General features: G+C 36.7%; 1 protein-coding gene across 1 annotated transcript in view; it reads right to left on the bottom strand.

Annotated features, from left to right (window-relative positions):
- Positions 1-2,014: 2,014 nt before the first annotated feature.
- TRPC1 (transient receptor potential cation channel subfamily C member 1) overlaps positions 2,015-17,661 on the bottom strand; it is a 17,714-nt gene continuing 2,067 nt past the window's right edge. The window contains exons 3-13 of the mRNA XM_031060047.1: positions 17,070-17,171; positions 16,065-16,267; positions 15,163-15,294; positions 13,710-13,905; positions 12,373-12,709; positions 10,737-10,876; positions 8,559-8,702; positions 5,830-6,005; positions 5,471-5,672; positions 4,757-4,951; positions 2,015-3,929 (exon numbers count right to left, since the gene is read on the bottom strand). Coding sequence (XP_030915907.1) covers positions 3,702-3,929; positions 4,757-4,951; positions 5,471-5,672; positions 5,830-6,005; positions 8,559-8,702; positions 10,737-10,876; positions 12,373-12,709; positions 13,710-13,905; positions 15,163-15,294; positions 16,065-16,267; positions 17,070-17,171 — 2,055 coding nt within the window. The 3' untranslated portion in view covers positions 2,015-3,701. The remainder of the gene's footprint in view (positions 3,930-4,756; positions 4,952-5,470; positions 5,673-5,829; positions 6,006-8,558; positions 8,703-10,736; positions 10,877-12,372; positions 12,710-13,709; positions 13,906-15,162; positions 15,295-16,064; positions 16,268-17,069; positions 17,172-17,661) is intronic.

Raw genomic sequence — 17,661 nt, 5'->3', positions numbered from 1 at the left:
GTAAGGTGCATATAGAATCTAAGATCCCTTTAAGTATTTGTTTTCCTTGTATATAAATACCAGAGCAGAGTTCTTTGGATAATCTGTGACCATGGGCAGGAAACCAATGCAATAAAACAGTCCCTACTGAAGTACCCATTGCTTATTGCAGCAGGGGAATGCAGATTGCCATTCCCTTCACTGATGGATTCTCACACGTAATGCAGCTCAGCAGCACAGCAGCCTCTCTCCCAAAGGCTTTATGGGTAGCTGGGCTGGGGACAAAAGGATCAGAGGGGGGCACAGAGGTACCAAGAGGCTCTGCTGGCAGCTCACATCCAACAGCTCAGTGCTGCAGCCACACTTCACAGATTGCACTGCCCCACTGACCAAACCAAAGAGCGTTTCTCTGTGGAACCAACAGCAACATTTGTTTGCAAAGCAGATGTAGTTTTGTAATTTTAAAACTTTTAAATTGGAATTTTAATTTTCCAGCATTACTTCCTATACAGACTTAGGGATTTTATGCATAGCACTCTCTGCATTTCTTGGCAGCAGCCTGGGGAAAAGCAATGTGGAAATCATGCTCTGAGCTGTCTTGAACTACAACAATCTATTTTTATTTATGATGACATGGCCATCTGTCACGCAGCTTTTTTCAGTGAGGCAAGAAAGGACTGGCAGCTTACTCATCATCTGCCAAATGAAAGGTAGGGAGAGCTCCTGCCTGCTCAACGCTCCCTTTACACCAGTTCCTTTCCCAAACCAATGCACTGGTAGCAGTAGGGCTGAAACAGGGAACAAAGGAACATGGAGCAGTGCCAGTTTTCTCAAGTAAGAGTTGGTTATAAAACACAGGTAACAACTGTTGCAAGTTTTTAAACCCAGTTTGTAGCAACTGTAAACTTAAAAAAAATTGAAATCCACCTTGCAACCAAACAGAATCAAAATTATCTAATCACAATTTCTGAAATAATTTCTACAGAAATAACAAGACGATAGTTCAGCAAGAGTGTAAAGTACACTTTCAGTCATCATTGATTTTGACCTTCCTGCTCCAAATGCACATATGAACATTTTCATCTCCATTTTTCATTTATCAAGGCAAAGCTAGTTCCAAGACAAAACAGACATTAATAATGAAAGGGAAGAAAAAACCTTTTCCAGTTATCTCAAAAACTTAGTCCTTTCATGACTTGCAGAAAAATTTGTACAAGGAAACTGAATCCTATAGCCAAGTGAACTCCAGTTTCCCCTATTTTTTTTAATATGTAAAATTTTGTTTCTGTGCCTGTCTAGAACTATTCTATGAGTGAGCATAAGGGAGACCTTGGAACAGCCTGTATTAAACTGTAAAATGAGAAAGCAATAGCATGTTTAACATGTGAACTAGAAAAATCTAAATGATGAAAAATTGAGTACAGAGTACTTGTTACCGATTAGTAGCCACAAAGCTTGGAAGAGCACAGCAGTTTTCAAATAAAGCAGAGATGTATAATGTGGTATAACTGAGGTATGGCAGAGAACAATCTTCTTTCTGTCTCTCATTCTGCAGGTTTGTATTTCAGTGACAAGTAAAAACTCCTGAATTCCCAATCCAAAACCCCTGAGAGCCCTGAAGTGCACCAGTTCTTCCTAAGGCCATCTACACTGTAGTAGAACACAGCACCAAAGACACTGACCAAGCCAGCTATGATGGACTCTGCTCAATGTATGAAGAGCACTCAGAAATAGCTCCATTAGCTCCTTCATTCGCTGTCAATACCCCCAGTTCCCAGAACCAACCATCCCAGTGCCAAACAGCTGCTGGGGCATCTAGGGTCCAACCCAGCTGGTCTGGAACCAGCATCATTTCATGGCACTGCATGAAGCCATTTCACTGAACCAAACAGGATGGGTCCAGAAGGAAAAAGGCAGTAACACACTGACACCAGCTACCTTCCTTAAACTTATTACCTCAACATGTCAAAAAAAATACTTTCAGCGTGGTAACTGATGTAATGTGTTTGCAATATGACAAATATTAATACAACCGTATTTTTCAAAGAGCTTTTATTTGCTTCCTTTCTTGAATATACATAACATACACAGCACATAGTTTTTATGTTGGTGCATTGTTCAAACATGAGATCTCAGTTCAATTACAAAACTCAGAGATCCTCTTTGCTTTGAACCAGGAGGTTAACTTCCTATTCCCATGAAAAGCCAACACAGATAAGAATCGAATCCCTCTAACACTTCTGAAGGCAGAGTATTAAAACCTAGCTCAGAAATACATAATTTCATAGTATGGAAAATATATTACCTTTACAAGAAAGAGTTTTATAAGAATTCCTTCAAAAAAGTAAACATTCATGTAAGCCCCCACTCTGCCAATCTCCCAAAATCAACTGCAGTCAAAGACCACAATGACTACCTGCGCCTTCTGGACACACAACCATTTCAGAAGAGCACCATAAGAGCAAAACTGTCCATCAATCCTTTAGCTGTCATAAATATACCTACTTTGTAATTAAAAATACAGGAATCTCACATTTCTCAGTTACAGTTTGTCAGCTTGAATTATATATAAGCATATAAAGCCATATAGGACCCTCTAGCACAGAAAATCCACAAAGCCCTTACTGTCCATTGTAAGCAAAGTCAGATAAACTATTTTCAGAAAACACATTTTACCTGACATAAAAAAATTCTAGCTTGGCAACAATTCTGGTAAAAAACAGGAAAAAAGCAAACCAAATTTAAAAGTAGGATATGTAAAACCTGTGTCAAGCAGACCCTTCTAAAGTACATCTCTCCAATGACAAGACTCAATGACCTCACAGAAAGAAGAGTAGAATGGTGTACAGGAATTGTTCAGCACTGCAAACAATAGCACTCATGTGCTTCACCTCATTCTCATGAAATCACAGGTTTTAATAATTCACATAATTTATCTAGATTTTAAAAACCCAAGATACTAAACATTAAATGATTACAGATTAGTTTTTAAATTCTGTTCCCAATCCTAACATGTATATTAAAATATACTATTGAGGCACTGCTGAAAAATCCAAGCAGGGTGTGATTGTCTTACACATAACTATAAACATTCAAGAAATGGTTGGTCTATTTTGTGTTCAAAATGTCAATGTTCCCACAAAAGTGAAAAGTCTTCATGATTTGCTTTGCTGTATTCTAGAAATGTTAATTTACAGTCAGTGTTATCGTACAAAACTAGAACTGCCTCTTTCAGAGCCATACAGTCTTCACATGCACTGTAACCTACAGTCACACATCATTTCCAGCTGTGCTGGAAATTTTCTATTATTCTTTATCTGACTTTTCTATTAAAAATAAACAGGCTGGATTTTCATTTTAAAAAGCCCATCTTCTCCCACAACTTGAAAAACAAGTATCAAAAAAAGAACAAACGGCAAAAATAGAAGAAAGAAACACATTGTGCTAGTTCTGAAGCTCTAACACCTGACAGCCACAGACAGTCTGAGGAACATTTAAAAAACTCCTATATACAAATTTTATATACACACCAAGATTAAGATTAGTGTATCTGTTTTTGCATTCACTTTGACCACTTGGGCACCGAGCTGCAACTCACACAAACACATTTTAAATGTATTTTTGTGCAATAATCTTGCCTATATGATCTGACAACAGAATTAGGTCAACGCTTTCACCTATGGGTATTTAAAAGCACACACCTTTTGTTTAAAACTTAGATCTCAGTTTCTTGGATAAAACATAGCATATTTGGAAGTTCGAAAGCCGAGCAGGTCTCTCATTTCATTGCGGAACTTGGACAAGTCCTGCCGCAGTTCATTGAGGTTCTCCACAGTGGCCTGATCCGTACTCTGCATCTTCTGTCTCATGGAAGTCAAGTAACGGTGGACTAAGCAGCACATCACCTTTTGGTAATTCTCATCTCTCTTCTGCTTCAGATTTCTCCATTCCTTTAAACAAACATAACATATTTACTATGGAAGTGGTTTGTGAGCCCTAAAGGCTGTATACAATTCTACAGAGAAGAAACATGAACAAAGTAACAAAGCTATTTTTTAGATACAACCTGATGTATACAAATATACAACACATATAAATTGTCCAAAAAATCCACATTAAACCTTCTGTAGCAGCAAACCTGAAAATTTTTATCTACCTGGCTTGGTAATTGTTCTGAGCAATCAAGACTTCCATAACTCTGAATGTCTCTCAGTGCAAATTCTATAAAGTGCTTGAATTTGTTTATTTAGCGCTATTTTTTCATCAGCAAGAAGATGCAAAATTAGTATGCAAAATTGCAGGGTACAAAAAATGTTTATAAAATAAACAAACAAAAAATCCCTTCCCTAACAATGACAGGCTTCAGTGATCTTTTTTGGTTATTTATTCTGACACTTCTGTAATATGTTTAAAACCAATTACCTTCTCCAAAGAATATTCTAACCTCACCGTTTTTGAGATTAGCACATACTTCCTTGAGGTTTCTGTGTGTTTTCATTCAATCAAAGCATTTTTTTTCAGACTATTTCTGGGGGAATTGGGAGTTGGAGGGAAGTGGGTTGAAATTTCCAAACCAGAAAGTTAATAAAACCTTACTTAAGTAGAAATAAGTAAGAGTTATTTATCTTGAATGCAACACCCATAATTCTGCAGTTCCTATTTCTCTTAGTAGCATTCACCTTCTGACAGGCAGCTCCATGCAGCAATCTGTGTTTTCATTTCAGTAAGCAGCACCTTTCCTGCTGCAGAGCTCAGGGCTTGCCCAATCATTCCTCACCTTGAGGCTGTTCTGACGTTTCACTTTGCCACTTGATGTATGAGAGCAGATCCATTTACTGAGACTGTTGAAAAGGTAACAAATGGTCTTGGGAGAGGGTATAACGTTAAAAGGTGGGGGGAGCGTGCATTTATCATCAAAGTAGCTAAGCCAAAGCTTGGCACGAGCAAACTTCCATTCCTTATCTTCATGATTCTAAAACATCAGAAACATTAACAGAGAAAAGAAACAGAAATATTAATAGGTTATTTTCTAAGTTTAATTTGCTCATACCTGAAAAACTGACCATTATTTAATTTTGGTTATATAGCATTTTAATAGATAGATTACATAGGTTTGCTTGAATATTCTAATATTAAATACTTAAAACAAGTACATCTTTCTTCAATTCCTAGTATAACAATCTGAAGGTATAGATCCATGCCCAGATCAAATGCCAAAGCACCACACATATCAAAATCAGCATTTGAACAGCCATTGTATCAAGAAAGTCATCAATTACCAGAGGGCCAAAGCCCTACACATATTCAACATGGAAATTACCATTTTTTTTAAATCAAAGCAAATAAAGAGTTCTTATTTGAAGGAAAAATATGAGTTCACAGACAGAGCTCATCCATGAGGTCTATAGACCATGAGTTTACACACCATAGGAAGAAATTAGTGTAAAATCCAAAGATACAGGTAATTGGTAATTAATCAGTCACCACTTACTGCTATCAGCTGAAAACTTTTGTGGAGCATTGCCACAAGGAGTTTTGTTAATACTATCACAACCACCACGTTGTAGGTCCCAACAATAACAGCACCCACAAAAGACTGTAATTCTTCACCGTAGCTAAAACGTGTCACAAAGATTGCAACATGTGCCAGGGAGAATATGTACCAGAAGAGAGCAAAACATGTACCAATAAACCTACAGAAACAAGGGAAAAATCTGGTTAGGCAAACCTAACACCAGAAGTGTTTAACATAAATTCAAGATCAGTGAAAAAATTCAGTATTTCAGTTCTGTTTAATTACCAGGGATTAAAGGCTAAAACAATACAGTTATTTTAAGATCTCAGACTCACGAATGGAATGTGTCATTGCTCTGCTGTTCACAGAAAATGCCCGCACAGTCCTTTTCTTCATTTACAGTAAATCCTTTATCATAAAGTTGGGTCAATCCAATTGTGAATGAGAACAAGACAAGAAGAAACATGCCCAGAAATTTTCCAAAATCTTGTAGCATCTGCCCCATTGAAATCTGTGAAATAGATTTATTTCTAATTTTAGTAAAACATGTAGTTATTTCTATTTGTATTGTCTCCTTCAACCTTTGAGCAACAAAAAATCTATTCACATTTTAAATATTTAAACAAGACCTTAAGGTCGGGAGATGAGCTTGTACTGTTTTTCAGAGAAAAATTCTAGATATTAAAAAGAATATGTAAGTAATTTTAACATCACCTGGAAAATTAATGTCCTCCAAGTAACCATAAGCAATCGTATGTACACCTTGGTACTTATTTGCAATACCAATGGTAGTAAGGAACTCAGAGGTCAACAGACAAAAGCAGTAAATTAAATGGATTTGAACATAAATGCCATCATAGAAAGTTAAGAAAACACTTAGAAGAACACTGAATTAATCAAAACATTTGGAATAATTTATCACTAATTTAAAAAAAAGTTCTATACAAAAGTCCATCTTCAGAATGCAAAATTAGCTCACTGTACATTTTATGTAAGATTTTAAATAAACACGTGTGTAGACACATAGAAATTGAAGGATAAAGCATACAAGGTATGACAGTAAATTTGGATCTTTAGTTTCCAATTCGAAATGTCCTATACAGAACTTTGCAACATTAGAAAAACAGCACCTTTAAAAAAACCCAATCATATGCTTGTGATTTTTTTCCAACACAGGAAAGACCTTGATTTGCTTTTGACGTAAGCCCAAATTTTTACACAGACACAGCATAAACTATTTATATAATTTAATTAGTCTTTTTACAGACTTCTTCAGAACAATGTACCATTATAAAGAATGCAAATATATGTAATGTGGGATTGGGTGGATCTAATCTATATAAATGAATGTGTGGAAAGCCCAGTCCTATATGAATCAAAATCTGTACCAACTCACAGTCCAGAACTGTGACACAATTGCCAGATTTTGCAAGTACAGCTTCACTGGGAGATGAATTCCTGCTCCCTCCTTTGCTGCTGGAAACTCACCAAGTACCTCCTGTAGCACAGCACACTCAAGAGTCTGTACAGTTTGTAATGGCCATGGAGACTCTGCAGCTGTGGGCAGAGCTCTGCACCAATTCTGTGCACGTTTGCTCAGAGGATCACTGTACTCCCCATCAAACTGTTTCATCACATCCAACCCTTTAATGAGAAAACCCAACCCAAACCCCTACAACAAAAGATTTTCCCTTTAACACATGGTTCCTATCAAGAGAGAGACAAAGTAGATGAAATAGGAATGCACAAGAAGTGCAAAATGCCCAAAACTATTTTGTTTGGAAGAGAGTGTAACAACCCATCACAAATGCCAGCTGCTTTCTTCATAAATTGATGCTTTCCCTCTCTAAGTATTTACAACTTCTAGGCACTTGAAATCTAACTCTCTCATCTAGGGAAGTACTATTCTACCTTCTGTTAATAATAAAATCCACCCCACACAGCCAACTTACAAATCTGGATTATTACAGGTTTTATTAGCCTATGAGTCAAGTAACTGAAGGCTTAAAAATAACTCTAAGAACAAAGAGAACACAGTAGCTGCCTTCCCCTGCCCCCCACTGTTGGGTTTCCATCCCATATTTGATTACCACCATCTGAACTTTGTGACCTACTTTCAGAAAATACTGTAAGAGTTGTTGCACCAGCCCTACTGGCCAGCAGTAATAACGTAAGCTCCTGTGTGCCTCTGAATGGGGTCACTGTTGACTGTTTTTATTTACTTGGAAAATTTCACAACACAGCCTCCTAATAAAAAACTTGTGAAAGATCTAGTACATAAATAAACATGCACATTAAACAGTGCATCTCTTTAAAACGTGGACTTTAGTGTTTAATCAATTTGTACTACCCTAATGCTTAATGCAACATCAAGACTTCAGTATTTTTTTCAAAGTGTGCAAGTACATTTCCATTTAAAATGTGTAACAGAAAATTAGATAATTAAAACGTGGGAGGTTTTACTGTCATCATTAGTAGAAGGCTCCAACAAATACCAAGTAAGAAGAAACCTGTTCTCCCTTCTTATAACTGCCAATAAATAGGTGAGTATTTCAATACTCTGGACAGATTTATATTTTTCAAACAAAAGCAATTTGCACAACTCAAGGTGCAACTTTAATGAGATCACAGACATAAACAGAAAGGCTTTTGATTACTCTTCCTGGCTACACCCTTATTCATCAATCTCTTTAGAAATAAGAAGCTAAGGCAATTATTTGTATAAAACTTTGCAGGAAGAACCTAATCCTTATACTTTCCAAACTGTGGGAACTTAGCTGGTATGTTATGCTTAGAACAGATGAAAACAAAAAAGACAGTATAGGTACAGCTATCATGGAAAAATACCCTAACTGAACTACACAAAGTCTTTCACTCTTTCTTACCTTTTCCCATCTGAATCAATATGTTCTACACAAGAGATTAATTTTAAAAAATCAAACTTCAATGCAGTATCACTTCTTTCTACTTTTCACTTTCTTACTTTAACATTTTTTCCTATTTTCAATAAGACTCTTGATAGGAAATGATGTTTAGTATTTTTTCAAACCGTAATGATATTCACCTGGAGTGGTCCCAGAATGGAGCTGGTTGTGTACATGAAGAAGAGACGCAGGTAACTAAGAACATTGGCAAAGGCAAAAAGCCCTTCTGCCACTAGGGTAGGATGGAATGCATCCCAGTCCTTCCTTTCAGCATAATCATGAAACTGCAACAAAAAAAAAGACAAGTTGAGATCACTAACATTATAAATACAGAAATGTACCCATACACCTCTCTCTACTTCTACTTCCAAAACAGGCAAGAGCATAAAATAAATTAACATATGTCACTCATAGGCATCATACCTCTTTCAGACAAAGGCATTTCAAAAGCCATTCCAGAGGGAGCCAGAATTTAGAGAATTTAAATTGAACACCTAACTCTGTCACTCACTTGTTCAAACCATTTATTCTCTGCTCTGCCTTCACTTCTACTCTGTTTTGCACGGTCTATTGAAACGGGGACTTGGGAACTTTATTATATAAACATGTGCATTGCCTTGTATAACAGGCTTCAGTCAAAAACAATATTGAGATGCTCCAAAGAAAAAAGCTACAAGCTACAAAGACGCTACAAAGTACACATGCAATTGCAATGTGGTGACAGCTGATCTTAAAGTGTTGGAAAGACTTACGACTTGGGGGTCCTTCAAGAGATTTTATGAATGGCTACAGAGAATGGGAGTCACAAGTTAACTGCTGCTTGATGTATTATCCACTAAGTACTACTATTCAACTTATTCAGGGAATATCCACAGATTCCTAACTTTTGGTTTGGCTGAGAACATTCAGCATTTATATTACCAGCTTCTGCTGTCTCAAAATGGACATTTAAAAACCAGGAACTCCGAGCTGCTTTATAATAACAAGCAAAAGTCTGCTGCACAAAGATGGCAAGAAATAGGGGTAAGTATTTTGCTGCACACTACAATTGCACACAAAAAAATCCTTCTGCTACAGAGACTCTTCCTTTATTTCTTACAGCTTTGGGGCCTATAATGGACCTAAGATGCAAACTGAACATTTTTACTTGGTTTTCCATATGATTTATAAACTACAAAAATAAATTTGGACATATAAAAGGGGAAAATCCCCCATTATATGCCTATTTTATAGGACAGGAGTCCTGCATGTTCAAAAAGGTTACACTTTATATTGGCTACAATGGGTCTTATCTCAGCAAAGAAACTACTACTAGAGACATGCTGGTTGCAAAGCAAAAGGCTGGGAAAGCAGCCCAATGTGGCATTCTCCCTCTGTTTTTTTCCAAGAAATGGAGCCTTCCTTTCCAAACAATTACCAGCCTCTGAATCAATGCTAGGATAGGAAAATGAGCCAAACACCAAATTGAGAAGAAATGAAGCAGTTTATTTTCCTTCAAATGCCAGACAGCTGTCAACTTGCAATTTTTAAGACACAATAATGGTGCTACTGCACTGGCTTGGATTTTGCTGTAATATTCACATTCACTTGGTCTGGCAGTTTGCCATGTGCTGTGTGGTTAACAACACATGCAACAGAATGGCAATGATCATTTTCAAAACTCATATTTTCAATCAAATCCAGATGGTTTTTCATAGAGACAAGACAAGGCTTCTCTATGGTCGCAGGACTTTTATCCTTACTACCAAAGAAAACTGAACCAAGCAAAAACCAATTAAAATCCATCACTTATGACATTTGAGTATATGTAATCAAAAGCTAAATAAAACTTTCTGTAACAAAAATGCACTAGGCCATCCAAACATAGAGACTACTATTAGCTTTCTGCATAGTACTGAATGCAGTCAGGCAGGCTCAAATGCCTAATCTGATGAGATCTATTTCCCTGAACAAAAATCAAGCCATTTGGAAGACCAGCCAGCTCTTGCAAGGAAGACAGTAGCTCTGTTTGGTGTTTCCACGTACTCAGACATGTCCTGATGTGTTTTCTAACTCCCATTTGCCTGATCAACGGCGCTTTGAAGAATAAGGTGCAACAGGACCCGAGGTGCCACCTCCATGGCCTGTCCCACACAGAGCATTTCAGCCCAAACCCACACTGCACCCCATCCCAGGCTGTTACTGATGTTGTAACTGCACCACAACTCCCTACTTCTAGCACACCACGTGGAACACATCTGCAGGTGATTTGCAGCAATGTACTAAAACCACACCTGCTCAGCCCCAGAGCAGCTTTGGTCTATGAAGATTGTGCTCACCTTGTTATGGGCAACGACTTTGAGGGCAAAAGTTGCCAAATAAAGGGAATTCATGACAAAACTAAGCTGATTGCGGGACTCTTCTAAAAAATCTTCTAAACCATCATACCAGAGCCTCTTAACATCTGACCACACCATTCCTGCAGGGAAAAAATAAAACCCAGGGAAGTGAAGCCATTGCACTGAACAGGTATTGCTTTACATATGATCACCATGTGTTTTACACTGAATTTGTTACAGAATCAGTAAAAGGAAATAGAGAAGAAGATTATATTTACACACATAAGAACTGGAGTTCTGTTGCTTTATTTTCCCATGGAAGACATCTGTATTCATGATTTTGAAAGTCCATCCAGAACAACACAAAACTTGTTACTAGCCCAAAGTGTAACAAATTCTGCTGTGGCCATTTTGACATTGATTTTTAGGGAGTATTTTAAGGGGATTGTGGAATACAATAATGTAAGTGAATCCTTGTTACTTGATTATTTTCATTTCAGTTGATTTTGCAGAATATTTTCTAAATATCTTCTTAATCAACTTAGACTATTTTCAAGGAATCAGTATAATGTCATTACAAAATAAGCATTTGAGCTATAAATGCAATTACTATTTAAAAACTTGACATTCAATAATGTGAAAAATAACCCCATTTTAATGACTGTGTTTGCTTAGATATAATTTTTACATCCTACTTGAAATCCACATTACAATATTACATGCAGAAAAAGATATATTTCTATAGCCTTTAATTAAAATTACCAAGATCACCTAATGACACACTTTGTCAGCAGACTTGATGGAACAGAAGAATTTATAAAATTATAATATTTAATTTCAAAGCAAAGAAGGAATCTGACTTGTACTCAAAATTTGATGTTTTCAAGTTTCTTTTAAGACCTGCCTGTGTTTGTGTGGGGGATACTACATACTTCCAAAATCTGCAAGAACTGCTCAACAGTTTTGATACAGCCCAACTGTGAAAGGAATCACTATTACACAAAAATCCTCTCACCCTAAAATATCAAATAAATCACACTCAGAATTACTTAAATAAGAACAGTGTTATTTTTTTACCATATCATTGCTTTTTACAAGCCAAATTAAACAAATTATACATATCTAATTACCTTACATTAAGAAAGAGAAATTTTAATGTAAAAACAATCGCATGCCAGACAACCAAAAACAAAGTAGAAGTTAAGAACCTTCAACCAAAAGTTCTTGAGAATGCAACAAAAATAGTACCTGTGCTCCCTCTGCTGCATCAACCAGAAGTGACATGCAGCCTTTCTGGTACAGCTATGATAACTGGTGACAACGACATAGCAAACTATAACATGGGAAAATAATACTTGTTTTTGTGTTTTGAAACAAGCATGAGGTAAATGCACACATCCAATCTGTCTGTAAGACGGAGCATGCATACATAAACACACATACCATATACTTCTATCTTTAAACCACATCCCAATTGTGCAGCAAGTCCAAATTTTGTTATTTACTACTTTTCCAACCAAGCATTATAGAACTGGTCATGAAAGACTGAGTTATTACTTATTGCTGCTGTACCACTAAACTGGCATTTTTAAATATATCTAGCAACTGTCATCCAATCCACTCAAATCATACCTACCAATAAGCCATATTATCAGAAGATAGTCTATTCTCTCAAGGGCTGGTCCCATTGTATTCTTCTTATTCTCATTGTAGACAAGCGAGTACAAATTAAGTAATAACAGAAATGTGAAATATGAAGCTCCATGGATAATAAACTTCATAAAAGGAGTGTGAATTATTCGACCTACTCGAGATTTAGGAGCTAACAAGTAACAGAGGGACAGAACTGGCCAGAAAATGCCAACCATCAGAACAGTCAGGATCTTCTTGCAGGTGTGCTTGCGGCGATAGCCGGCCATCTGCCCAAACCACACTGTGTTGAGAAACTGCTGGCAGTTGGACTGGGCAACAAACTGGGGGGAAAGAGGGGGAGAAACAAACAAGGAATCACTCTCAGGTTTCTTCACACACATTACTAAGTTGCATCATTAAAATTAATTTTGTAACTATATGTATACCACACAAAAAAGTTGTTATTTTCTAAGCCCTCTAGTAAAAGAAGCTATGCTCAAACCCAGAGGAACACTGAAATACTTCAGTGTGCTTGATGAATGCAGGCCAGAAATGTGTAATTCTGGTTGCAGGGCATTCCACCAGAGCTACAGCTTATGACTTTGAAATGCTATGTATTTCAACAGTTTCACAAACAGTTTAAGCCTAGACACGTAGAACAGACAGAGTTACATAACTCCTTTTGCAAATACTAACTAAAAATGGATTTTGCATGAAAAGGAAAATTCCACTCTGTCCTTGGTCCTTGTACTAGAATCCCGCAAATATCCATTTGTGTTCCAGCACAGAAAACTAGAAGGGACAAGAATTGTAATTTATGAAGGGACAAAAATTACAATAACCTACTGCATGGAGGAAGTTGCATGTTGATGGCATAAAAAGTGCTGCTACTCTGGAACAGAGGGGCTATTCAGTTATACCAGCACAGGTCCAACCTAATTACTGAACAGCACAGGCAAGGCCTGAGACAAAGCTGAACAATTAATGACCAGTGAGAAGATGATAAATCATGTTTGGCACCTAAGGATCCATGCCTCTCTAGGCAAGGATTTAATGAGGAACTGAATAAATAATTACCACTACCAGAGCTGTTCATAAAAAAGCAGCAGCCTATTTTCAAAACAGAAAATACTACATTCATCTCCACAGTAAACACTGAAGAATCCCTCAATATCTTAAACATTCCTGTTTCACATACTGATACCTGTATATTACCATCTCTTCTATAACCAACTCCTGCAAATTTCTTTCCACTTCTGTATCCAGAGGCAGAACAACAAAGTAATTAATTACTAACAAAATACAATATGGGAAGTCTATTGAGTCACTGCAAAAACAAACCTCTTTTTGATTATACTTGATTGCAAGTTTTAGGCGACTTAAGTTCATCCTCTCCTCCAACAATCCTCGCTTGTCTACGTGTTCATCACTGGAGGTGTGATTCAGAATCACTTCCAGCTCCCGGGAATTCCGTGCTTGAGCAAGTAAATCTTTAGCAAAGGTTTTGCACTGCTGAGCGAGCTCCTCATAATCATTTCTGAAACACAGAGAAGCAGTATGTACTATTACACTGGTCCTGGATTTTCCATTCAATCACAAACTAGCCATTTTTGGCTGGGATTGTATGTTATGTTGAGACAAATGAAAAGAAACCACTCCAGAAGTCCTATGTCAAGGTCCAAGCATTCCTAAGACAACTCTGAGTAGTTTTCACCATGTAACATACAAACAATTCCATTTCTGTTTAGCTTGCAAGATCACTAGAGAAAATCTGGCACACACACTTCCAGTATACAAATTCTTATGTCATGAGTTCCATACACAGAGTAAAAGCTTAGAGTTATTTCCAGGACATGAGAAAGTGTATTTGTCACAAAATATGGCACTGGTAAGTAATCACTTGGACTTTCCAACTGGACCTGAAATAGTTCAGGGTTTTGCTTTATTTCTGTCACCTGAAAACTAAAGTCTATTCATTAAGTATTATGTATTATTGTATTAATCACATGAAACCACATTTCCTTGTCTCACCTTGCGCACAGTCCATTTTAATGCCACGTTGTATCACAAAAATGCAACAATTGAACTCTTACTAAGAAAGGCAGCTAAAATGCAGAAAATTCACATTTTTAGAAAATTCATGTATTTAAGAAAGTAGAATTTCACCTTATATAAACACTTGCTTTCACATTCTTGGAAAGCTTTTGTGCCGGTATGTTACAAAATGGTAAAAATCTGCATTGTTTAAACATGAAATTACACCGAGCATTTGTTCATCATATAGAGCATTTTCAGCATGAAGTCTTCTACACACATATGCATATTTTAAATATGTACACACATATACGCTCTTCAAAGTCTTATAATGCGCAAAATTAAGAAACAATACCCAAACCAACTCCCAACAGGAGTCAGGTCAGTATAAACAAGGTATTGCATATTTCTATCCTGATACAGAAAAAAATTGCAGAGTACTAATGAGATATTGATATGATTAATAGGTGTATAATTTCCAAGTAAGTCAGCATTTAGCATAATTTTTGTTTATTTTTGCAGAGTAGAGCTGAAATTTGAGCTGTTGGTGCAACTACACACGTTCAAGTGTCTAAACCTAAAAGGATTTAAAGTAATTAAACTGTCGAAATTACTACTAAGGAGGCATAAATTATATAATGTAATTTATTATGTCAGTTTAAACACTCCACTTAGACAAAATGAAGAATAAACCTTTTCTAATGCAAACGTATTTCTACACCTGTAATAACATAAAAATATTAAAACTGATTTGTGTTACCTGAACTCAACCTCAACAAGGCTTAATTCTTTCAAATCTGCACTAAGTTCAAAAGCTCTTAGGATTGGATCCTCCTCTGTCAACATTATTAAGGCAGGACTGGCCAAACACCGATAAATGTCAAGACGAAACCTGTGACAAAAGAACAGCAAACAAAACAAAGATGTTTAATCTCATTAGCAGCTTCAAACCAGAACCTGTTCCAAAGGTTTGCCTAAAATGGCCAGATGAAAGACAAAACAATTTGGTTTTTTAAAATCAGACACTACAAGCATTAACTGCATTATGTCCTGAAAGATACATGACATATTTAGAACCCTTAAGTATCCAAAATCGGCCAAACTGGTTCCCTCTTCTTTTCCTCACTACTTCCACTGTTATCAGTACATCAGCGGAAGTTCTAGAATTCAATTAAGAGCTGCTACCTCAAATATTTCTATTGTTTTCTGCTTTGGATACCCTGACATCTTTTCTCATTCTGAAGTTAATGATATGGGGAATAGAACAGATACCAGAATGTATCTGTGGCCTGTGGTAGGCTCAATACCAAAACTCAAATAACTTTTGAGAAGAATTTTATTTGCATAGTCCCTATGTCCCCAAGCCAAAGGAAGCTAGAATGTCTGAGGCACACCTGCTAGAAAGGAAAGGCACACAGTGACTGTGCACAGTGACTAAAAGTATAAAGCCAACATGGAAAAAAGCCACTGCCTCCCACCAGCCTTTTCAGGCACACGCCATGCCCAAGAACTATCACCTCTCACCATAAGAGCTACAAGATATTAAAGGAATCCACTCATAAACTTCACCTTAAAAAGAAAAAGGAAACACACTGAATATGACCCAGGTAATGCCAGAGAATGAAGAATCTTTTTTTATGGTTCATGACTGAAAAGTGTTACCTGGAATGTCGCAGACTATCTTTTTTGTTCTTGGCAGTGCAGAGTGTGCACTCACAGCCCACAGCATGAGGTTTGGGTAATGATATGTCTTGCTTCAACAGCATAGTGAGAATTTCATAGTTGTTACGATGAGCAGCTAAAATTACTGGTGCCACATCCATGGTTGTTGAGTACTCTGGGTTCTGAATGCGTTCCATTAATTTCTGGAAAAAAATGTAGGAAGTATCTAAATTTTTTACCTACAGTTCTACTACATGTAAGGGGGTCTTTGACTGTTCAATCGAGAATTTCTCCTTCAAAAGACTTGCCAGTGTTTCATAAGGTGAACAGAAAGAAAAATATGTAACAACATTCAAACACCTGTCAGATAAATACTAAAAAACAGTAACAGATCCAGCTACTTTTCTGCTTTATTTACACAGAAATATTGCCTATTTTTCCAATACACACAAGATATCAGAAATTGTTATTTTGCTCTACTTTGTGAAAAAAATATTCTATTTACTACTAAAGTGCAGAAAAACATCCTGAATGCGCAGAAAATATTCCTTCCCTGCCTCCACTTTTTGTTTTCAGAAGTTTCCGGTACTAAAGCATTGACAAGGCAAGCTTTAACTGCTTAATTTCAACGTGAAGGTCTGATGTTTATAGACTTGCTCTGAAAATCTATGAAGCTTCAATACATGAATAAACACTTTATAAGTCAAGGCTGCTAATTACCTTGCAAACAGACTATTAGAAAAATTCATAACCACTAGGTTTTTTCTCTTCTGAACTAGGCACGTGTTTGGCAGGTATAAAGTCAATGGATTCCTTAGGTGATAAAGCAAAATCATGTGTGTCATCTTTCAAGACAAAAAAGGTTATAAAAATAATCCCTGGTGTCCAGATTTGATCACCTTACAGAAGCAGAATTTAAGAACACTGTTTTAAACACTACAGATACTCAAAAAAGCAATAGCCTTCATAGCCCCAACCAAAAATCAAGGAGTAACAACACTTAACCACAATGGTTGGCCTGGAGGATCGTTTAGGTCGGTGATTAAGTAGAATGTCAACAGCTCCCACCACTTCGGAGTCAATAGCCACCAAAAGCGCATCCGAGGACTACAAGGAAAACAAATCATATGTGAAAATAGCAGTAACTTAACCAGCACGAAGAGACAAACTCAAGCCAAATTGCATTTTTAAAATACACTTTTAAAATTTAATTTTAAAGTACTAAAATGCTGTTCTGTATTATCACCAGGCATATGATCAGGATAAAAATTCAGGTTGCCATTGCAGGAGTTCACACAGCATTAGTGACAATTTGCATCGCTGCACCAACAGAAGAGGAATCAATTGAATAAATTACTTTCCAGCAAAGATGATGCAGAAGACTTAAAAAATTAAGTTTAAAGACACAGTTTACCAGGTCTATTAGACAGATTAAAAGCAAGTGCTAATATAACACAGCTCAGGCATATGGGATACTTCAGCCTTGCATTTGTAATTCTGGGGTACAGCTAGGAAAATAATCTTTTTCCATCTTGGCTGGTAACCAACCACTTCTGCACCTTCTATTACACTGAGATAAGCAGCTTTTCATTTTCCC

This window comes from Geospiza fortis, unplaced genomic scaffold (genome assembly GCF_000277835.1).
Source record: "Geospiza fortis unplaced genomic scaffold, GeoFor_1.0 scaffold318, whole genome shotgun sequence".
NCBI classification, from domain to species: Eukaryota; Metazoa; Chordata; class Aves; order Passeriformes; family Thraupidae; genus Geospiza; species Geospiza fortis.
Note: the sequence above shows the minus strand (reverse complement) of the source record. Positions and strands in the feature narration are given on the sequence as shown.